The 23993-nt window shown below is 36.6% G+C and overlaps 3 protein-coding genes and 1 non-coding gene across 5 annotated transcripts; 1 reads left to right on the forward strand and 3 right to left on the reverse strand.

Moving 5' to 3' along the window:
- Positions 1 to 382: 382 nt before the first annotated feature.
- Positions 383 to 1730, reverse strand: LOC111009567 (uncharacterized protein At4g06744). Its single transcript, XR_015788753.1, has one exon. It is a non-coding gene; the product is annotated as an uncharacterized protein At4g06744 (transcript).
- An 898-nt stretch (positions 1731 to 2628) lies between these two features.
- LOC111013012 (putative WRKY transcription factor 7) lies at positions 2629 to 5423 on the reverse strand. 2 transcript variants are annotated; one of them, XM_022287341.2, is made up of 3 exons: positions 4009 to 5423; positions 3797 to 3922; positions 2629 to 3484 (listed from the first exon to the last, which is right to left on the reverse strand). In XM_022287341.2, the coding sequence occupies exons 1-3, from the start codon at positions 4770 to 4772 to the stop codon at positions 3325 to 3327; spliced, it is 1050 nt and encodes a 349-aa protein (XP_022143033.1). In that variant the 5' UTR covers positions 4773 to 5423; the 3' UTR covers positions 2629 to 3324. The 2 variants fall into 2 exon arrangements, with proteins under 2 accessions (XP_022143033.1, XP_022143026.1); XM_022287334.2 differs by having other exon boundaries at positions 3797 to 3925; positions 4009 to 5415.
- A 6787-nt stretch (positions 5424 to 12210) lies between these two features.
- Positions 12211 to 16643, forward strand: LOC111008097 (cysteine proteinase mucunain). The gene is made up of 5 exons (XM_022280684.2): positions 12211 to 12757; positions 15177 to 15412; positions 15502 to 15642; positions 15717 to 16166; positions 16246 to 16643. The coding sequence occupies exons 1-5, from the start codon at positions 12310 to 12312 to the stop codon at positions 16348 to 16350; spliced, it is 1380 nt and encodes a 459-aa protein (XP_022136376.1). The 5' UTR covers positions 12211 to 12309; the 3' UTR covers positions 16351 to 16643.
- A 1727-nt stretch (positions 16644 to 18370) lies between these two features.
- On the reverse strand, positions 18371 to 22668 carry LOC111011859 (protein RICE SALT SENSITIVE 3). The gene is made up of 8 exons (XM_022285798.2): positions 20682 to 22668; positions 20069 to 20357; positions 19914 to 19967; positions 19703 to 19834; positions 19472 to 19580; positions 19345 to 19386; positions 19198 to 19254; positions 18371 to 19121 (listed from the first exon to the last, which is right to left on the reverse strand). The coding sequence occupies exons 2-8, from the start codon at positions 20218 to 20220 to the stop codon at positions 18534 to 18536; spliced, it is 1134 nt and encodes a 377-aa protein (XP_022141490.2). The 5' UTR covers positions 20221 to 20357; positions 20682 to 22668; the 3' UTR covers positions 18371 to 18533.
- Positions 22669 to 23993: the final 1325 nt, after the last annotated feature.

A 23993-nucleotide genomic window follows, 5' to 3' on the forward strand; every position in this document is an offset into this window, starting at 1 on the left:
TTGTGATAGTTGATACCTAACCCTAAGCAGTGATCCCAACAAAGTGGGTAACAACATGAGGTTGGGTGGCACAACCCACCGCCCAGAATTTTCTTACGGCGTGCTGGTCGGAAGAAGGCCGCGGCGTTCTCCCGTGGTGGTCCACGCCATCCGCCACTGTCCGGTGATATTTATTTTTCCATATAGCAGCCGCAGGTATCTCTAAACATCTGCATAATTAGGTTTATACTACAATACAATACAATCGCCATATACCCACGGGAACGGGAAGTATTCAGAAAGAATAATCACTTGTAAATTGTAATCTACGCCTCTTTTTTTTTTTTTTTTTCCTTTGATGCGAGGTGGAATTGCAATTGACGCGCAGAAATCCGAAAACACGTTACGTGCAATGCCCTTCCGAGATGAGACTCGGAATTTTATAAAATTTAGGGAAAATGTGGCCAATATTTGGGAATGTAGGAAATAGGAGGATTAAAGGGAGGGAGCATGCAAGGGATAAAAGTATAAGACCACATGCGAGGGCAGATTCTTGGAAATGCCAAGAATTTTGCACATTCAGCAATTGGTCTCTGGAAAGGCAGATCTGGAACGCAGTTGTTCCTAATATTTAATACTCCTCTCCCTATCAAAATCCGACAGAGAGGCCCAACAACTGTGAAATAATTGTCCGACAAAGATAGATTTACCAGATTTCCAAGCCCACAGACCACTTCCGGCACCATACCATACAGTAGATTTCCTGCAAAATTCAACTGCTCCACATTCTTTAGGCAACCCAGCGAAAAGGGTATTGGTCCTGTCAATCGGTTGTTGCCAGCATCAAAAACTATCGCTTCATCAAGTGATCCCAACTCATAAGGCAAACACCCTGATAATGAATTGTTTAATAGCAGAACCTCGGTTAGAGAAGACAAAGCTTTAACAATACCGCCTGGAATTGGACCGCTGAATTTGTTGTTGGCCAATGTGAGATAGAGAATATGTGTGTTGGAAAGACTGGCCGGGAGATTCTGCATGAAATTGTTGTTGTTGATGAGGAGAAAATCAAGGTCCTGCACGAAGATTTGAGCTGGGACCGACCCAGAGAAGAAATTGAACCGAAGATCCAAGAAGGTCAGGCTGTTCATACCCACAACAGCAGTAGGAAAAGGACCAGATAATAGATTGTTGCTCACATCGAGCTCGTATAGGTAAGGAAGCTTGGCAATGTTCGTGGAGATGGTGCCTGCAAAGTTGTTGGAATTGGCATGAAACACAGCAATGTCTGGGAGCTGATCAAGGAAGCCATCAACGGATGGTGCACCAAGTTGGAAGCCATTGAAGTCGATGGATGCAAGAGCCGTGGCAGACTTGTTATCCGGTGGGTTGTCACAGTAAAAGCCTCTGTAGCTGCATATGTCTGATCCAACCCATGTTTTAGTGATACCTAGAGGATCCGAGGTGATAATTGATTTGAATTTTTGAATCACGGGGTATACCACTGCAAGCCTCAGGTCTTCAAATATCAAAACCTCTGCTTCAACAGGCAAAAGAGATGATGGCCGAGGAGTTATCTGTTGCTTACAGTGAGGCAAACCTTGATCACAGCCTTTTCCCCAACTTCTAGCACTGCCAACCTTGAAAACTTGCGTTTTGCTGTTGGTACCATTGGCTATGGCGTGGACAACGAAAGAATAAAGCAGGTTGCAGAACAGAAACAGAAAAACTCTGGGAGGTATTTTACTCATTGTCTTCTGCTGCCGCAATGAACCACTTGCTCTGTAGTTTATTGAGGATTTTTATACTATTGAAGTCAAGTGGAAAATCAGACCAAGTTTCATAGAACAGCCTGTATATATAAGAAAGTGAAAGTTGACATAAAGAAGGGGGGGGGAATGCTGTAAACCTCTTTGATCAAACAGGTATGGCTCCGTGTCTGTAACTTAGTAGGTCGAATTTTGTGTCAAGTTTTTTCAAGTATATAAACCAAAAATCCAGAAATTATGTTACGGTACAAAAGTTGAAATCAAGGACCCCAACTTTACAAGAAATGGGTCCAATTCTTCAAGTCCCAACACTGATAACAGAAGCCAAATGGTAATGATAAGAAGCTATAATGAAGCGTGCGATGTACAAAGACCACCATCGCATAAGTTGCTTGTCAGATTCAAGATATGAAAATAACTTCATCTTTTAATCACCTTCTCGTATATTGATCTGCCTCTTTAGTTTTACAAATAGAACTCGCACGAGTCTGAATAATTGATCATATTTTATTTGCATTCGAACTATGATTTGTTGCAAGTATAACGACGTTATTATAGTGAAATCAACTATTTTTCTTTATTTTAAAGGCACCTTTCTGCCCATTGGATTCCATTTTCTTAAGATGATAAATATGATTGCGTTATTGTATTGGATACAGCTGGACATCCAACTTAGTGGAACAAGAACTCAAGACACAACACTGTCCCCATTTTTTTCCTTTCCTTTTTGAAAACGTATAGATTTCGTCATACAGGAAGATAAGTTGAATGATGGGCCGAAGCCCACAGAGAAATAAATGGATAACTCTCCCAACCCACAGTGGAAAAATCCAAACTTTGATGAACTCTGGGCCAGAATTGGTGAGCCCAAGACAGGGAGGAAAAGAAGAACATTCGTTTCCATATTATTCACAAAATGAATGGGCGAAGAGAAAGTTACAATTTTGGAGTTGTGGTGAATAACTCCAGTACACGTCGGCAGTCCCAAAGCGGCCACAGAATCTGTGCCTTTCTGTATTAAGATCTGAGCCGCAGAAGTTGTCCGCAAACGACAAGGGCGTGGCGTTGCGTTGCGTTGTTGCTGTACAATCCAAACCCCCATGGATTGAAACGTTTGCAAATATTTTAAAAAGAAAGTGGTGGAAATGGGAAAGAATAAAGGTGGGTTTGTTCCTACATATAAAAATAAATCCACCATCTAATCCAATATGATATGAAGATCAAAAAAGAATTCCTCAAGGAATATTAATATTGGAGAGGCATAAGAAAAGAATGTTTATAAAAACAGAAGCCCACCAGCAGTAAGTAGCACCACTAGCAGCGTGACTCAACACCCACCAAATCCCAAAAATCAAAAACCCTTCATATCTAGAGAGAGAGAGAGAAACAAAAAGGGCATCCTAATTTTCTATACACAGACAGCGCAGCGCACCCACTAATCTTCTTGGAGACGGCGCCCAAGCCGCAGCGTTGACTATTGGTCCCTATAATTTTAACCTGTAGCTTTCCCAAAATTATAAAAAAAAGAAAAAAAACAATATTTATATTTAATTTTGGTGGCCGTCGGATGAGTTGACTATGATGATTCGAGAACAAGAGCGGCAGGTGATTCGGTGGAGTGGGCGTGATTGTGATCGTTTTCGTAAGTTACAATCAGCATTGTTGGATCGTCTAAGGCCCGCTCTACGTGTTTCCGCGCTGGGCAGCCTCTCAGACTGCTACACTTGTAATATCCCCTGTTGATTTTACCAAAATGCCCATCAGTACTATTCACATTCTGATTCAGTCCCCTTCCCCTACTACTCTGCCCTCGAGTAAACATGCTATGTTCCTCACCCTCTCTTATTTTATTTGCTTTTTTGACATTAAAACAAAGCCAACGCTTAATCATACACTCTTTTCGGGAATATTATTATTACGCATGGAAAAGAACGTACTACAAAGGTCAACGAGTTCCTCTGTTCTGTACTCAATGACCCAGTTCATTGAACGAGTAACGAGTTCAGTTCAGTTCAGTGGGAAAGAATATCGAAACTGAAATTACACACCTTGGATGAGGAGAGCCTTTAATGGGTTTCTGCCCATACTTTCTCCATGAGTAATCGTCCGGTGGGATGTCGGCGAGTTTGGCGCTAACGGCCGGAACTCTAATTTCTCTTTTTATCCTGTTTTTCCTGCTAAAAACCCAAGAAATTCCCAAGTTCAATATCAAACCCAAATTAGATTGAAAAGAAATTTTAAATGCGTTCCGAGTACCAACCTCTTCTTGGAACAGTGACACCGGCCGGAAGACGAGCCACACTTGACGGCGGAATCATCCATGGAATTGCATTTCCTCTTAAGGGAGGAGGATGAAAGAGGGGGTTTTCCGGCGGATGAGACCTGGGACATGTGGGTGAACTGGAACCCAGATGAGAGAGATGGCTGTAAGCTTTCGGTATCTCCAGTTAATGATGAAATATACGAATTAGCAGCAGAAACGGGCGGCGATGCTGCGAAATTGATGGTGGTAGTGGAGTCCTTCCTGTCCATGGACCCGTTTTTGAGGAGCAGCGAGGAAGTATTGGGGTGGGTTTGGAAGGTATTTGGTGGATTATGAGGCAGAGGAGGCAAGCGCACAACAGGGGAGGGAGTGGGGCAATAAACCTTGAAAGCAGAGACCGATTCGTGTTTCTTGGCTGGAATCTGGGGGACCGAGGAACCCGGATCTTGAAGCTTGGGCGGAGGAGGAGGGGAAGTGGAAAGCGGAGCCCTCCGGAAGCGAGCGTGGCCGGTCCGGTTCCGGTCTAGCAGAGAAATGACCTTCTTGAACTTGTTGACGACGGAATCTGCAACGGCTTGATAGGCAGCGAGAGGATCGGGAGGGGAAGTGGAGGAATTAGACATCAATCTGAGGAAATTCTCGACGCTCTGAATCCCAGCGGAAGCGGCTTCCTGAACAGCAGAGACAGCGGCATTCTCTTCCATGTTGGGCGAAGTAGCTGCAGCAGCATCCCCAAAGCCCACCATAAGGTCCACAGCCATAGTAATTAGTAATTAATGAAGCCCTAGCTCCTCTCCTAATGAGCAATGAGCATGAAATTGGAGGAGGAGGAGAGGATTTGTATTTATATTGAATTGAAAGATGTGTAAAATAGAGAGGAGGAAAATGGTTGAGGAGAGGAGAGGAGGAAAGCAAAAGCGGAAAAAGAGAAGAGGAAGGGAAAGGATTGGAGTCAAACCGATGCCCTACCAATGCAAGGCATCGGGCAACTGACCTGTCGCTTCTGGTCCATCTGCCGTCAAACCCTTGGGCCAATCACAGCGATCCACGTACGGGTCATCAGCAAATTGACCCGGGGAAGGGAAATTAAGAGATGGGATGGGAGAGATAAGGTCAAAAGGTTGAGAATAGCCGTTAGATTGAGGACTCGGTAAATTCGGAGAGAGAAGACAAGATATTAGTTGGAGACAGTGGGATAGAGTTGACCTTTAATAGCTTTTAATGCAAAAGTCATTTCCGGTAGTGGGTCCCAGACGCCTTCTCCTTTTTACCGGATACCGGAACCCTCCACCGCCAACTCACCTCGGATTCCTTTCGGTTTCTCATTGGGCTTGCTTTTGGGCCCACGACGTAAACAAGAACCCACATTTCTGCATTTTCAAAAACAAAATTTACAAATTCGAATTTTAGAATCTCCTTTTCATTGAAGATTGAAGATTGAACATTTTCCATATGTTGCGTTGTGCAATGTGCATTAGTCTAGTACAGTACTATTTGGAGTGAATTGGATCCCAAGTTTTCCTTTTGGACCAACCCCAAACCGGAATTTTAATTGACTCTTCAATCATTTTTAAATTAAGATGCTCTCTTGATTAAAACTAGTGCCTTTAATTCTTTTTTTTTTTTTTTAATTCAACTGTAGCTTACAGCTTTTGGCGCCAACAAGCTGTATAAAAGGAATATTTTAGCATTATTTTTAAATTAAAGATTTGGTAAAATTATATTAATCGAATAATTCAACTGGGTATACTAAACCATTCACCAAATCGTGGGTTAATTAATTTAAAATAAATGTGTACAAGGGTGCAGTTGAACGTGGATTGATGCAAATAACAAGAGAAATCCGTGGGTGGCAGTGAATGAGTTAAGGGAAAAGGTAAATGGCATAATAAGATGCTGATCGTGGGGAGATGATGAATGATGAAGAAAAAGATTTTTTGTATTAAGTGAAGCAATTAACGTTGGAGATGAATTCGTAAGATTTTGTAGTGAGTGCAGAATTGCCTCTCAATTAATTGACAAAACCCAATCAAGTGCTGCTGCTAGATTTGATTTGTTATTAAAATCCAATTAATAACAAATCATTTTTACTTATTATCATCAAATCTTTCCCAATTATTCTTCCTTGTTTCTTTCTTTCGTTTTCTAAATAAAAAGTATTCAATACGACCAAAAAAATTATTATCCATAAAAATAGTTTTGTCCTACCACAATATTGCTTAAATTTTCAAGTTTATATTTAATATATATTAAAAAAATGATCCGACTGAGAAAAGAGAAATAAAAATAGAAAAGGTAAGTTTGGCAAGAGTTTGTTCAAATTCGACTGATCATAAATTTTCACACAGCCATGCCAATTAGTTTTCTTCAAACGAAATGGAAGTAAAGTGAACAAAAAACGTGTTCTATTCGGATCCAAATTTTCAAATGTTGACTCTTGTTTAATAATCGTTAACGTATTGGCATAAATTTCAAGATTCCATTAATATTATTTATTAAGTTCCAATCCAAAATCCACAAGAAGTGCGAAATTCAAGGCTAATTTGCGACTAAATTGTTGACTTTCTTTTTACTTTTTCAAGTCCGTTGAATGGTGGGACAGTTTAAATTTTAAATATCCACCTTCCTATTCACCTATAATAATTTCCTTCAAGGTCTTTTTTCTTTCATAATTATTTTTAATTACATATTTCTATGTTGGTTAGTAAAATTAATTAGGCTTAGCAACATATTTATTGAACAGTGCATCACATGCGTTCCACCCTCCTTACATGTTGTACTCAAAAACTATGTTTGTTTGCCTAATTCAGCGATAATTGGTATATACCTCCAACCAAGAGGTAGGTAAGGCTTTAAACCACCAACCTCACAGAAGGTTAATTTATGTCTCAATCTTATATTAACAATTTCTTAAAATTTATTAAAGAGAAAAAATTCACATAGAAGTTCAGTCCCAAGCAAAAAATCAAGCTACATTTAGCTTATCCGAAAAAAAAAATGATGAATTTTGTAAGTTGATGTAATTAATTTTTTTTTTTTTTTTTTTTTTTGTAGGTTTCAGAGGAAAGTAAGAGTTTAATTTTTTTCATCATTCAGTTTCATTCAAAATTAAGTGAACTAATATGATGATTACATTTCAATTGTAGTCAGGTCTGATGATAACTTTCACAAAAGAGGAGAAGGAAAGTAATGAACAAAACCATAAATGGTATTTCTAAAAGGATGAGATAGAAATGCTTTGAAAATATCTTTACATTTGAAATTGAATTAGTTTGATTTTGAAAGAGAAAGATTCAACATCCAAATTGAGATTTCAAAAAGCCAAGGGACCAGTAGGCAACAGCCCAATTTGGTGGTCCATCCTCTATATATCAGCATACCCTTTTTCAAATGTAATACCAAATATTGGTAATAAGCATAACGAATATATTTAAAATTTTAGATTATATTGAGTGCAATGACAAAATTTATTATAAGACGAGTAGAAAGTCCTATGTTCAATGAAAAAGTTTAAAGTCGTCAAAACTAGAAAAGAAGGAAAAATAAGGTTTAGAGAAAAAAAAAAAGTGATAACCTCAATCAAGACCAGAAAAATAATTTATTAAAAAAAATACAAAATTCCCCATTTTTATTTCATGGTTCCTGTTGTTAAAAAAGAATCCAATTATTTTTTTTTCTCTATCAAACAAATCTTAAAAAGAATCATTCCCCAAGCTTTTATAACTTTACAATGGCAAAACCAACAAGAAAGGTACACATTCCTTTTCGATAATTTAATCGTAAGAACTCCAAAAGTTAAGTGTGCTTGACGTGGAGCAATCTTCGGCTAGGTGACCTCCTAGTTGCTTTACTAGGAAGCATGTGAGTGAGGACAAAGCATCCTAAAAGGACTCATATTGATTTGTAGGGATAGTCTACGCTCTTGAAGAGCATAATCCATCATATATTAAGAGAAGACAATTATCTCAATTCCAAAATAAATGGACCACAACTTTGCTAGTGATTTAAGAGACTTCCAAAGATGCAAATATTGACTACAAATTTGGCAAATCAGAAGAATGTGCAAATTTGGTAGTTAAAGCATGTCCATTTTGATGAATCATTGAACTGATATATGACATGGGAAATTAGGCATTGCCCAAACCAATTAGTTACAACTGAAGTTCTCCATTTGATGTAAGATTTCAAAATAGCTAGGCTTGGGATGAAACATCACCTTTTTTGTTCTTTAGCTCTAAACACTTTTCTCCCTTTTAGGTTACATTTGAACCTCCACGACTTTATCATGAAACTAGGATGAATATTTTGAAGTGCATTTTGCTCTTAATTAAAGTTTCAAAGTTGTGGGCTCAACAAATTAAATGTTAGACACTTGTATTTCATCCTTATTTAATATGTCATATTTTAGTCCATACACTTTTTATTTTGAAACGCCAACTCCCACAATATTTCCTAAAAAACATCTTTCTGTTTCTAACCATGAACTTTTACAATTAATATTTCAATATATTTTTTTAGTATAACACGTTGAGGAGGGGATTCGAACTCACAACCTGTTGATTGGTAGTATATATCAATTACTGTTGAGTTTTGCTCGTTTTGACAATTTACAATTCTCTATTAATCAATTGCTCATTACAAAAATAACACATCAATTATTGATAGTAGCTGATAAATATTAATTAGTGAATAAATGATAATAAGTTGAATAAAGGTAAATTAAATGGCAGCTCGCAAATATAGTAAATAATTATTAGTTAATTGAAAATATTGCAACCATTTTCTGACGAGCAAATATAGTAAAAAATCTAGATCCAGCCTATACAAAAAATGGAAAAAGTCAATTATAGCCTTAAATTTGAAATTTTTGTAAAATTAGGAAAATCATGATATGATATACCTAATGTCGGTCAGAGTATATCAACGAATATATCAATTATATATTTCTAAAAAAAAAATATCAATTATATCACTAAGATACTTAAAATGAAGCATGTTATTGATATATTTGATGTTACTTTTTCTTTTTTTGATAGGTGCGTTAATCACTTGAGCTATACTCGGTTTGACCACCCTAGAGTGTACTTAGTAATTGGTATATTAGTTATGTAAGATCAAGCATATTTAGGTATATCAATTTTCAAAAGTATTAATGCAAAATTGAAAAAAAAAATGATTTAAAAAACTTCGTGGTATTTGCAAAACTAAAAAAGTTGTTAAAATATGGGAAATATTTTGTTATATCCATAAAAAATAGCCTAAATTAAAGGTGGAGCAAGACCATGTTGTTATAGAGAAAAAATGTTAAAAGTGGATTGGGCAGAGACGGGAGCGGAAAGGAAGGCAGGCATGTGCGGCACGTGCGTCAAGTGGGCAGAAAATCCAGACTCCAGAGATGGAGAGATTGCGTGGCCGCAGTTTCCAAGTTGGATATCTTTTATGGGCCTCAGCCTCAGGCCCATTCCCCATCCCCATTCCTCCCTCTCTCTCTCTCTCCCATCTTTTTCAATCGTATACCTCTCCCTTTCTTTTCTTTCCATTTTATTTTAATCACACACATATTTGGTCATGGTCTGACCAATTTACCCCCTTGGGTTGCGTCTGCGTGCAATCCTCTCTTACTCTTCCTTTTCAGCCCTTCACTTCTGACTTTCAAAACTCGGTAATCCAATCCTTATCCACAGTTTTACCTTATCACTTCCTAACTTTACAATCACTTTTTAAATAATAAATAAACATGCATTTACATACTCTTCAAAATTAAAATTTTAACTGACCAATATCAAACTAACTAATCTTAAATCTTTTATAATTTATATTGGTGGTGTTGATAGGTTATCTTGACCTATCATCTAGAAACAATTTATTTTATTTTATTGGAAGTTAAATTTTGCACCACCAATACCATTCACTCTCAGAAAACAAATATTTTATCTGGGAACAAGATATGTTCGTCTGCTCTGGATTTTACTTGCCTTGCAGTCACTTTAGCAGCCACTTGACAATAATTCAACCAAAAAAAAAAAAAAAAGAGAATCGTGCGGTCCAAACTAACTGGATATTTGACCAGCTATATTTTGCTTTTTCGGACTCCAATCCAAATCAACGGCAAAGGATCTATTCTGGACTAAAGAAGTTAATACACATTAACAAAATAGTTGTTGCTTCGAAAAAAATAATACACATTGACAAAATAATTGATGAGAAAACTAAAAGAAAATTATAATAAAGAGCGTCAGAGACTAAATTCTCATTCACCAATAGGAATGCAGAGTGTGGGCCCCACTAACGAGCAATTGAGGACTTTCCCGTCTCAGTACAAACCATCCAATCGCATGACGACGTGGCCAACCCAGACTCCTTAAAAGTTAAATCCAATTTATCCGGTTACAATTATTTTGTCTCGTATTCAAAATTAATAAATACACATCGATAATCCCACTATTAAATATCTAATTGATAGTATATTTAATACCAAAAAAAAAAAAAAAAAATCATCTACTCGGGTTTAGTGCAGCCTCTCGTGAAAAAGTTGTAATTTTACTCCTAATTACAATATCTTCGGATAAGATAAATAAAAATAAATGTATACATATGTTTTGGACTCAAAATAAATAAAATAAATAATGTATTGATGTAGTGTATAAATATGTACTTTATCTAAAGTCGTGCTCTAAACTTAGCGTTAAATATTCTCACATGAGTGAGAAGTAAAGAAGGACATGATTTTTTTGTTAGGTTTGTAAGTAGTAAAACAAAGTTAGAAAATGAGAAAATCGTGAGTATATATGTGAAAGACAACATCTCAATTGATATGAAATTTTTTAGGTGAAAGTAAAAGTCGTGAGGTTATGTCAAAAGCGAACAATATCGGATCGCTCGTTGAGATGGACTCACAACAAATAACACTATTTTATTATAGGAATATATAAATACTAGTGTATTTTATTAAGTGGTACTAACATTCTGCTCCAACAGTAGCTTATTGACGGAATCTTTGAATGCTAAACAAAAATTGTGTCTTCGTTACTCAAATATGTGATCCACAATAGAGCTCTATCATATTAGGCAATGTGCTTTTGTAGAGAGTTTGATAAAATCTACTAATGATGTGGTCCAATCCTTTACTCCATGCCTGTACTATTTACCAAAAGCTGGCACTCCATTGTTATCGAGAAGATGCAACTTATTGCAAGTGTTTTTTTTTAAGAGTTAGTTGTTGGGGTGTGAACAAGGTCACACATCAACTGCACAAAGGAAAATTCATGAATATTCAAGTGAGGATAAGTATTTTCATTTATATGAAGTTTTTGGAGTCAAATTAAAAGTAAAGTCACAATAATTTTATGCTAAAAGTGATTAACATTGTATCATTATAAGTTTGTGAAAATTACAAAATTATTCGAAGTTCTTATTATTTTGGAAAGAACTCCAAATAGATTTATCAGTGGAGTTAACCATATCTACATAGCTAGAGAGAAGAAATCATTCACTCCCCATAAAGTCCATAACTATTTTTTTCCAAATTCAAGATGAATAATGATGTAGGATCATAACAAATCTTTAAAAAATGTAACCACTCGATAGTTTAGACTCAAAATATATAAATATTATATTGTTGTGTGAATACAGAAGAGTTATTTTTGTTGTAAGTGAAAAAAAAAATCCTAAATCGTTATAAATAATCATCTATAAAATATAGTAAACATTATAAATCGTCACATATCCTAAAAATTAATTTTTAAAATTAAAAAAAAAAACATTATCCACACCGTTGGTCCCGCTGCGACATTTTCTTAACGAGCAAGGCTTTCTACAAATAACACAAGACTGACGATATTTTTTTAAGAAGACGACCCACCATCCACGGACCACGGGACATTTTCCCACGTTGTAAATTTAAACAAATCTACAGAGTTTGATCTTCAGAATCCACCCCACCGATGAGAGAGTTCCCTGTCCTTTGTCCAGCCTGTTAATCATAACGACTAAATTAACCCTATAACTTATAACTCGTCAGTGTCCCAAAAACAAAGGGCATTTTTGGTGTAAATTGTAAATATCTACAAAACGGGCCGGGTTTGACCCGAACTCCAGCTTCCGTGGCTAGGTACCCAATTGTCCTCGTCGCATTCGCCCACTTTTTCCTATCTACTCCTTTTATTTATTTCATTTTCTCTCATTTTTTTTCTAATGTATCGTTGAGCATTAATTTGTGTATATAAAGTCGCCCCCTCTTCCACTTTCTTCTGCACTTTCATCCTACTGAAACAACAAACAGAGGCGAAAATAGCGAAGATGGGGCCCTACCGATCCTCCCCGATCATGCTTCTTCTCTTCTTCATCGCGATAACTCTATCATCGGCGATGGACTATTCGATCATCTCCGGCAGGACGGACGAGGAGGTGATGGCGCTGTACCGGGAGTGGTGTGCCAAGCACGGAAAGCAGCACAACGGCCTGGGAGCAGAGCGGGAGAATCGATTCGAGATTTTCAAGGACAATCTCAAGTACATCGACGAAATCAACTCCCAAAATTTGCCCTACCGATTAGGTCTGAACGTCTTCGCAGATCTGACCAACGACGAGTACCGATCCAAGTACCTGGGACCCAAACGCGCCGCCGGTTCACGGCGGAACAAGACGAGCAGCCGCTATCACCCTCGCCTTGGGGATAATCTGCCGGATTCCATCGATTGGAGGGAGAAAGGAGCGGTCGTTGGGGTCAAAGACCAGGGAAGTTGTGGTAAGTCCTTTACTAATTTTACTCTGAACTCTCTGTCCTTTTTTATACTCTTTTTACTAATTTTTCTTTCCGTTGGCACTGGCACCCATAAATACTTTTTTTTTTTCAGTTAAAATATTATTTAAATGATATAAATTAGTACAAATTGCGATTGATTATAATTATTTGGTTTCAATTAGTAATAGTTTATTTCTCCTCAATTGATCACTCATCAAATGGTATGATGGTTTTCAAAAGGTGGATCGATGATCCATCATTGTAAGAGGGATCGATTAACTTGGATTTCATCTTTGCTAGAACTTGTAATTACTTCCTTTTTCCCTTTACTATAAAAGATACTTTAGAAATATGCAACTATTTAACCAATTATTGGGAAGAATATGGGTTGTTCTAAAGAGAGAGAGTCTGGGCACTTTTTGTTTATGACGGGTTGTTACAATTACAATAATATTGTTCAATTTTTGAGAAAATCGAATTTGCCCAATAAGGCAATAATAGTAATGAGAACTTCGCATATTAATTAAATTTGTATTTTTAAAATATCACAAATTTTCATTTTTTTTCTAAATAGCATTACACATTTGATTTGAATTGTGCCATTAATTATTTATAAATATTCAATCTTTTGCTTGCAATTTATGTAAATACTTGTAATAAGATATATTTACATTTATTTAACTATATAATTTATCTGATCGTAACTGAAATAATTAAGGTGTTTGTTCAGACTCCCACTATAATATTTAAAAAAAAAAAAAGACTATGTAAATTGGAATTGAAAATTTGAGTAACCTGTAAGAGAACAATTTTGGAGAATGAGGGGATTATCCTTTCGGGGTGCTTTCAGTAAAATCCGTTTCAGCGAAGCGCTTTATTGGCTTCCTTATCTTCTACTGGCGCTGGCCCCGCCAAGTGACTCTTTGGTCCCTCTACGCTTTAATCATGAGATATTTCATATTTGAATGGGCAGTGGGCACTTTTATTTTTTCAAATATTTATAAATATCTATGTTTATAAAAATAAATTATTTGTACTATTTTTTATTTACTGGTTGAACTTGATACTGATGATAATTAATATGTTTTTATTATATGCTATTGATAGGTACTGGATATTAGGTTACATTATAAGTTTGGTTCTAAATATTGAGATTGTATTTAATAAATTTTTGAATTTTTAGTTTTGTATCTAATAAATCTCTCATTTTTAATTTTCTATTTAATATGTTTTAGGTTTTGTTAGACACAGAATTGATCTTTCTAACAATTTAGACACTTTTCATCAACAAGTTTAGAAATTTTTTAACATTTTTTAAATGACTTATTAAAAATTGCTCTTGAAGTTGAAGAGTAAAACTTGTAATCTAATCTAAAGAACAAAAGATTACTTAGATTGTTATAAATATTAGTTATCACTACACAATTGTTTTTTAAAATCCTTCATCTTAATCATATAGACATCTTTAATCATTTCAATAGCAGCAACTACTTTTGCGTGATATGATTATTGTGTGTAATTTTTGAGACTGGGCTATTGTCGTCGCCTCAGGAGGTTGATTACACTCATCCAAACTATCATACTAAGTTAAATTAAAAATATCGTATCAAGGTGATGCTTTTTATCCATCTATTTAGTTATTTTCACATCAAAATAGTAATTCAAGGTTATATTCTTATATATATATATATATATATATATATATTTGTTAGAGTTCTAACCAGAGTCGGCAATTTCAATTTCTAATCTTTATAATATTTTAACTCGACTTTTATTGTATATAAAATATAACTTTAAGACTTTAAATCAAATTATTAGTTTTGACATAGAACTTTTCAAAAGAATAGTAAAGGAACTGTTCAAAGAGAGTCTGGAATAACTTCGTATTAAGTAAAATTGTAACAACAACTTTAGACTAATTCTGTTTAATCCAAATTAATATAAGAAGATTTTGAATATATTTGGAACAGTCAAAATCATTTTTACCACTTTTTAAAATCACCTCCATATCATTGTAAATGAAATTTAGAATGATATGCAATAGATTTTAGAAAATTGTAAAAGTATTAGATGTAACACTTTTGAAAGCTTCTAACTCAAATTTATTCTCGGTAGGAAGACTTTTCTTCTTCTCTTAATAGAACATTTAAGAGTTCCAATTAGATGGGCAGTGTATATTTAGACATAGCGTGTTGGGATTGAGAAACACATACTTGTGTGTAGATATTTTTGTAATGCCATTGCCCATGCGACAAGGTGTGGGATATTGGGCCTGTTCGGCTTCTTTCCTTTTGACTAAGTAATTACATTTGGACAGGGAAACCCATTTTTATTATTGTAATTACTAGTATTATTATATAAATCATACTCTTGACGAAATATGGTCACTTCAAATATGCTAATTGTTGAATCTGATATGAAGGGAGTTGCTGGGCTTTCTCAACAATAGCTGCCGTGGAAGGCATAAACCAGATTGTTACAGGAGACTTGATATCATTATCAGAACAGGAGCTGGTGGATTGCGACAATTCTTATAACGAAGGTTGCAATGGAGGCCTAATGGACTATGCCTTCGAATTCATCATCAACAACGGCGGCATTGACACTGAAGAAGATTATCCTTACAACGGCTTTGATAGCTCCTGCATCCAATATAAGGTCTCCATTACTTTCCACTATCATTTTCCTTATTGGGTACCACAAGCATGTTTTTGATATCTGATCATCTTGGTGTCTATCTTCTCCAGAAAAATGCCAAGGTTGTTTCGATTGATGATTATGAAGACGTCCCTGTAAACAATGAGAAAGCACTGCAAAAAGCAGTAGCTAATCAGGTTGTGGCTGTTGCAATTGAAGGAGGTGGGAGAAGTTACCAGCTATATGAATCGGTAAAACTTCAATCTCTTTGAATGCTTTATTATACTCTTTTCAAAGGGTCTGATTTGTATGCCTATTTGTTTAGGGTATATTCACTGGAAGGTGTGGAACAGCCTTGGACCACGGTGTTAATGTGGTTGGATATGGGTCGGAAGGGGGCGTCGATTATTGGATTGTGAGGAACTCATGGGGAAAGAGCTGGGGTGAGAAAGGCTACATAAGGATGCAACGCAACGTCCCTTCCAAAAATGGTCTCTGTGGGATTGCAATGGAACCCTCTTACCCCATTAAAAATGGACCAAACCCACCAAATCCAGGCCCAACCCCTCCAAGTCCGGTGAAACCTCCATCTGTATGCGATGAATATTACTCCTGTCCCGCCTCTGAAACTTGCTGCTGCATCTTCGAGTTCTCAAACTTGTGCGTTGAATGGGGATGCTGCCCACTCGAAAGCGCTACCTGCTGTGATGACCATTACAGCTGCTGCCCCCATGACTACCCCATCTGTAACGTCCGCGCTGGAACCTGCTTGAGGGTATGTGGCTGCTCCAATTTCCATTTTTGTCAGTGCCAGTGGTGAATAATGTCTCAACTTGTATCATTTTGTTGTGCAGGGCAAGAACGATCCTTTTGGAGTGAAGGCGATGAGGCGCACTGCAGCTGCAGCTAAACCATCGTGGGCATTTGGAGACGCAAGTGTTGGAAAGAGCAGTGCTTAAAAAGGTTGCAGCTTGGTGGAGGGTTGAGATTCAACCCAAGGCTGAAAAGACAGATTCGTTACTGTTGGATCAATACTCTCCAAGTCTCACACATTTAAGTTTAATGGTCGTTTAAATTTATCAGACAATGACTGTATATAGGACATAATTCGAATTCGAACACTTGAGACACCGATTGTTGTCAAGTTATATTAGCACTTTGTCTCTGAGTAAAATGCAGGCCAATTGTGGCCTTGTTAATTATGATCTGCTGTATCATTTCAATGGTATTTAAACTGTTTCTACCTTCTAAATCTCTGTCTTCAGCTGCAACAATTAGAATGCTCTGTTTGGTAGAGGATGGATGGTCGTAATCTCTGAAAAACAGATTTAGGACATATGGGTATATGCTGTTGAAAACTTTGAATGTTTTATAAGATGAAAAAAATGTTGTAGAATAATGGTGGTGGCGAAGTTGTAATTTTGTCTTCAAGGAAGAAGAATAATGGTGGGCGGTGGAGCCCTAACGGTGCTTGGGCTGCCACACGAGCTCATACATTTTCTAAAGCATCTTCATCTTCATTACATAAGCTCATACATTTTCTAACATAAGCTCAGACATTTTCTAAAGCATCTTCAATATTTTTGTTTTTTGAGAAAATCTAAAACATCCTCAATTAATTCTTATTAAATTTCTTAAATTATTGTTTGACCAGTTCAAGAGCCATCTGTATCTCAAGATTATATATTATAATTTTCTTCCTTCAAGTGATGAGAGAGATTTGTTAAACAATATATTAAAACAATTAAAACTTTGGATTTAGAGCAACTTTTTCCAGGAGAGGAAAAAAAGGATGGACCTCGGGAAGACTTCGAAAAACCAAAAAAAAAAAAAGGTCAAGAATACATGATAATTTACATCAACGTGTAACGATAACAAAAAAAAAAAGGCCAAACCAAACCTAGATTAATTGGTTAAAGAATATATTTCCAACGAAAATAACTATGTTCAAATTTTTATATCTACATGTTGTACTAGAAGAACGATAACAAAAAATGGTAATTAAGAAAGGATGGAAACGAACCCATTTTAAAAAGGAAACTGATCAAGAAAACTAATGAAATTTCAATTATGAAATACAATATCCACAAAATCTTTTTCAGAAAAAAATCACAAAACCAGTGATAAAAGGGACAAGTGATTACTTTAATTCACTCTTACCGAAAAAACATGTAACTATTGCAACACTTTAATCACTGCAATTAAATTGACCAAATTATATAAGGAAATAAATTATTTATAAGGAAATAATTAAAAAGTTTGTCAATCAAATCAACCAAGTAGACATTGGATCAAGAGTCTTCCTTCTAAGTAAAAAACTTGCTATCAAAAGAGAAACCAAATAAGAGTGCGTCAAAACTCTCTCTACTGCACATCATACAATCATTCCAACACTAAAATATCTGAGTCTCAGGCAACAAAAGTAGCACCTAAATAATTCTCACAAGACATTAGTGAGAGGAAATCATTTTCCAAAGATCTTAGCAAAGAAAATGGGACTTATCATCAGCTTTCAATTGAATCAGAAGCAGCCCCACAAACAACTCGTATTCATATCATAGCCCCCTAAAGAAAGAAATGAAAAAATAAAAACTTAAAGAAGCTGGGACCATCCATTGTGTCGGGTGATGGTATTCATATGTCAAAGACAACTTGATCCAAATTCTAACACTCTCTTGTCATGTTTCTCTCCTTCAATTTGTTTCCGGGGACCATTGCCTGTGGTGCACTACTACTACCTGCAGAAAGGATTGGGATAGACCACCGGAGTGGAACCCCACGCTGCCCTCAATGAGTGGACGGATCCTTTTATCATCACTATCACATATATTCACCTTGATCCCCAAATAACTACTCTTAACTCTTTAACACTCCAAATAATGCAGAGAAACAAACCAATGCCACAATCCCAATTCATTCTGCTCTCAATATCAAGTACTACGGCTCAGCCATTTGCTAATAACTAGAGAGACACAGATGAAAGATAAAAAGACATCTCTTTTTTATTAATTAAACTACTTTAGTACCTAGATACTTTTTATTGCCTAAGACTCGAACAAGTGATTTTACAACTTGGGCCGAATCCATGCAAGTACCAAAGTCATCCTTTTTATGACAATTAATGCAAGGGTAGTTTTCCTAATTAATTGAGATTTATACCATTCTGGCTTGTCTCTCCAAGCCTGAATTCCAATTCTGTCACCATCCCATCTTCAAAACCCAGACCAGGGTTTATGCAGCTTGGTTTCTCTTCTGTTTCTTGAGCTGGATCTAACTGGTTGGAGGTTTCAATCTTTGCTTCTGAGCTGCTAGCCTTCATCATATTTGGGTTCTGGTGGCTGATGTTTAGAACAACGTCGGGTGGGTCGTTGGCTTCACAAGGTGGGGTAGTGGTATTAGAAGGCAACTTTGATTTAAAAGTTCCAAGACTACTGCATGGAGTGGAAGGAAGAAGAGGTGGGATTGGCCACAATAGCGACCCAGAAGCCAAGGGATGTTGAGGGGTGTTCCAGCCTAAGTTGATGGATTTGATAAGAGATTCATCAAGCATTGAGCTGAACAGTCTTTTTAACCCAGTTGATTGGTTTTCGATCATGTGGACATCTGACTTTAAAACGTATGGATGTTGGCTAGGAAGGTAAGGTCTTTGTACCGCAAAGATACCTGGCATGCTGTGCAGATAGCTGAATTTCCTCTGTACACTAATGACTAAATTGAGATCTTCCGCAACCTGAGAGAAAAAAGAAGCCATCAATCCGTGTAGCTGCGGCAAAAGCTACCTGAGAGAAGAAAAAGTAAAGCAAAACCTTATCAAAAGAGCCCAGTTGAACTACTCCTTCTCGTACAGCAATGACTGCAATTGTCTACAAAAATAAGTATCTCTGATAAGCTGGACATGATCATTTATACTGCAGTGTTTTACTTATGGCAAGCTAAGTTTGTAGAATAGTAACCTGAATGCCTGATTTAAATTGAGATTCCCATGCTCGAGGTTGCTGCACATGAATAAAAGTGGAAACGTCAAGAAAACTGGTACCCGTAGAATTTAACTGACATACAAATTGGAAAAAGTTCTCTTACAGGCTCAATGGATGAGTTCCACGAGGAGATGAGGTTCGGATCACTTTCAGTTGCGTTATCTCTGAACACCCATTTATGACCATTATCTGCTCCAACTTTTCCCACTAATCTGTAACCAGGGACATACAAATTCTCTGATGAACGTATCCAACATCTTCACTTCAACTAACATATTTTAGAACCGTATGAAAAAAAAAAAAAAAGAGTGAATGAATGTGTGAATTCTCTCACCCTTCTCCATAACTGTAAACCTCATGGGACATTTTGAAGAAGAGATCAACGCCAAACCTCCCTGTAATACATCCACCCCCTGCTCTTTCACATTCATGGAAATCACAAAACCCATCTTCCCAAACGAGAATCCTGACATAAAGTCAACCCATGAACTCCATAAGCAGCCAAGAATTCTAACAGAATTTTCATCTTTGTCCACCATACATACCAGTTCCTCTTGTTTCCTTTAGAGCGATCAAGAACACTCCCACCGAATTCCCACCTGCAGTAAAGCAAAACATGTGCGGAAAAATATCTCACGAATTAGAATACGACTCATCCATCACTTCCTTACTTGGGCACTTGAGTTTTTAGTTTTCTTACTTGGGAGGAGGAAAGTTTCTAGGGAGGATCCTCCAGAAGATGGCGTAAACCCACCTGGAAGACGAAGAGCTACAAGAAGAGTCTGAAGACAAACATAGACTCCTTAAAGTGTGTTGCAACAGACAGTTAAGCATGGGAAGGCCACTTTCCATTTTACTGAAAGAAAACCGATGGCTGTGTACTCCTATTCCTCTTCACAATTAAATGGGAAAAAGAGCAATCATGGTACTTACTACACCTACTCGCTGACATTTAGTGTGGGAAACACGCTTCAACCTCCTAGTCCTGGCTGCACATATTATTTATGCTGTGGTAGTGATTTCGCCACCAAAAGAAATTAAAATTAAATTTTTCTAAAAGAAATCTAGGATCCTATTACAACTATTCATTTGGCACAACTGTGATTTCTACTTTAATAATTCATTATCATCTCTTAACTTCAATTTCTCCCCAATACATATCTTGCATATCAATAAACGTTGTAGGATCTTTCCAATGCAACTTCCTGAAATAATATAATTTAAGGGGCAGGAAGCCAAACATGCAAGTGTTAAGGAATATACATAATCCAAGGTTCTGTTTCCCAAAAAATACATCATTTAACACTCATTACCGGCAAATGTCTCATAACAATTTGTCTATTGTAGTTGATGTGGTCCTCAAAAAGGTTGAAAGCTCCATTGGATTCAAATTGCACCAAACTTTGTCCTTATGTCGGCCCACCATACAAGACAGCTTTGGTCTTCCCACTCTCTCAAGTCTCATGCTTCATTTGCTTTGACAGAAGCAATCCATGGTATCAAAAGAAAACCCGCCTGCTAAATTTCCTGCAAGAAGGGATGAAGTTGAATCTTTCACGATCAGCTAACTCCTTACATGTTTGATAAATTCTCATAAACACTCAGTAGATCCTGAAGGAGACATATAGGAATAGCATAGAGTCGGAGAAAACTTTTCCTAAAATGTTGGGGTTAGAAAATTATTATAGAAGGATCTTTTGCGAGGGGTAAAACTTCTTCTCTTGTCAACATCGCTTAGCTGGCATAATATATATCCATCGGCAACCTTAGCCCTGCAACAATTATTGTTTCTTGCTAAGTTGGCTGGGTCTGCAATGGCTAAGAGTGTCTAGTTAAGTACCCTTCTTTCCCAGTATAGAAATAGATGAATGGAAAATGATAATTCTTCAAGAAAATTTGTCAGTCCACCATTATGTTCAAGGATAATTAAGGTAGAAAGGACTTAACCGTAACTAATAAGCATACTGCATCCGTACCAATATTCGGCAGCAAGTAATAAAATGCCCAATTAATAGTTGTTCTAACTGATACATGTTTTCGTCAAACGACAAAGGTTAGTGATAGCTGATTATCAGACAGCCAATTAAGCATGCTGATAGTTTATACATCAAGCACAGTAAACACCAAAGAAAGACATAAAGAAATGAGAATTAGATACTGGTCCACCACGAATTTAAGAGGGGGAAGGAGCACCATGCACTTTCATAATAGGTCCCCTTCACCTTTTTCCGGACACCCTATCCTGCACTGTACAAACGAAGATGGCTGAAATAAGTAATCTATAACTAATCTGAATCTAAATGGGTTTTAACGATGCTACAACAGTGTAAAGAACATGGACCCGCCAAGCCAAATGGGAGAGGGGAAAAGATCTTTTGTCCATTCAATACGAGTAACCAAAGACAATCTCTATTCTCACCCACCCAATATCCAAAGCTGCAATAAATTGCCCATACAGGTCCTTGAGATCTATCATCATATTTGCAATCGTTGAACCTCAACGCAGCCACATAAATGCTAAGCTAACAGTACCAAATGTAATAAAGGGTAATGTCTTATTGCACCTTTATTATCACTTTCAGAGCGTGCATAATAGCATTAGATGGGGCTATTGGTTCTGGCGGAAGAAACACAATGTTGGGAAGATGCCTCCCATTACTGAAGCAGGTAAATATACGTCGACAGCTACAGTAATTTGGGCAAAGAAGGCAGTCTATGTTTTCTCCAATCATACTAATTTTCTTGACCCGTGGCTTGGCCCTCTACCACCATTCTCCACCTCTTTGGATTTGACATTATAACAACCACCTTCCGTGCAATTAGGTTAAGCCCAGCCGCCGATGACAACTCCGATGCCATTTTATCACTTCTTCACATAGAAATGCGACTGAAGCTGAACCGATGCTTTTGGGATCCTAAAATCTACGAATTACACTCGGAACAGTAGTTAAGCAATCATGTTCGAACTTCGAAGATAGAGTGCGAGTAAAAGCTTTGAGCAGCGAATAGAACAGGCCACTGAATTAGATTTTGATCCAAATGTTTTATGTTTGGCTCGATTTAGCTAGTTTTTGGGTTTGTGTAGAGTTAAGAAATTTGCAATTTTGCAGAAACAGAAGTTGGATTTCATAGCTTCAAATCTATCAAAAGTCTGGTGAAGGATAAAATAATGAGTTTGGCAGCCAACCGTATAAATTTTCAATTTTGTAAACATCTGTCGACGAAATACTAACATATTGGTTGAATTGATTGATCAAAAGTTGGCTCAAATCTACTCCTCGTCCCTAATAATTTTAGAAAAACGAATGCGGTCGAAGCAAAAAGAATATGGAGAAAGACCAGGTCTCAATGGATCATATTTAATGTTCTCAAAATTATAAAAAAAAAAAGTTGGGAAATAATACCTGGGCAGGGCTATATTTGCCCAAGCTCAAAAGAGGGGAGATGGTATTTTGAAGCCCAGGCCCAAGAAAAAACTCAAAAGTCAAAAGGAAAAATTTTTCAAACATTTTCCAATTAATATTATAAAAGATATTTTCAAAGGATTTTTTTTTATTACTAGTAACGTTAGAATGAGTACATGTTGTTTATGGGTGAATTATATTCATTTATTTTTTCTTTCATTTTTAGAGTTCAACAACATGCAATGATGATTTGAATCTCTAATATTTTGATTTTGACATTGTCATTTTTAAATTTATATTTTGTTAAACATAAATGTAATATTGGCCATTATCATTGCCAAAAGTGATTCTATTTAAAAGTATAATGATTGATAATGATATACAAATAATTTTAAAAGATGATAAAAATAATGCTAACTATCAAAATATACTTTGTTATAAAAATTGAACACAGTAGTAGTACTACGTGGAACCTTGTCAGAAATTTCCAGCCAAATGAAGGTTATCATTTAAAAAATTAGATTATTTAATTAGCTCTAACTTTGTCATAGAAATTTTATATGGTTCTTCCTCCCACCTTCCATCACATTTCGTCTCGTAAGTCATACACGTCGCTTTGTCGAAGACCAACACAGGGTATCGGAGCACCCAAATTATGTTCAAGCACGACCAGTTACAGTTAAATTTCTTATCATCCGCTGTCAAATGATTCAATCCAGAGCTTGGATTGGCTGATTCAACTTCCACAGGCCCCTCGTCTGATGTTTACCCGCCTCCACCGCGCTGGCGCTGTGTGGAATGCAAAATGTTTCAGCTCTCATATTGGTTTTGAATTAAATACTGTGATGGGCATTGATTCAATTGTGATGTAAGCTCAAAAGTGACGACTTTTAGTCGATTTACTTATGATTTTGAAAAGGGTGACTCTCATTAATGCCATTGATAAGTTGATTGTGCTGTTACACAGTAATTAATTTAGTTTTCAGTTGTCCTATTCGCAGCTGTTACAAAATGACACAGATGTAAACATGTTAGTATTTTCTAGGGAGCCACTTAATAAACATTTCTCAATACTCACTTCACGTACAAAGATTTAATTGCTGGTGGAACTGATAAGGGTATCAAATATGTGGTGTTCACTTGTTTCCCATCGTGTCATGTCTGCACTTTCCCCCTTGCCCATGATACGCTCCAATGCAGCCGGCAGAATTGTTAGTTGTT

This window comes from Momordica charantia (genome assembly GCF_013281855.1).
Source record: "Momordica charantia cultivar OHB3-1 chromosome 11 unlocalized genomic scaffold, Mcharantia_2.0 BLBB01000011.1, whole genome shotgun sequence".
Lineage (NCBI taxonomy): Eukaryota > Viridiplantae > Streptophyta > Magnoliopsida > Cucurbitales > Cucurbitaceae > Momordica > Momordica charantia.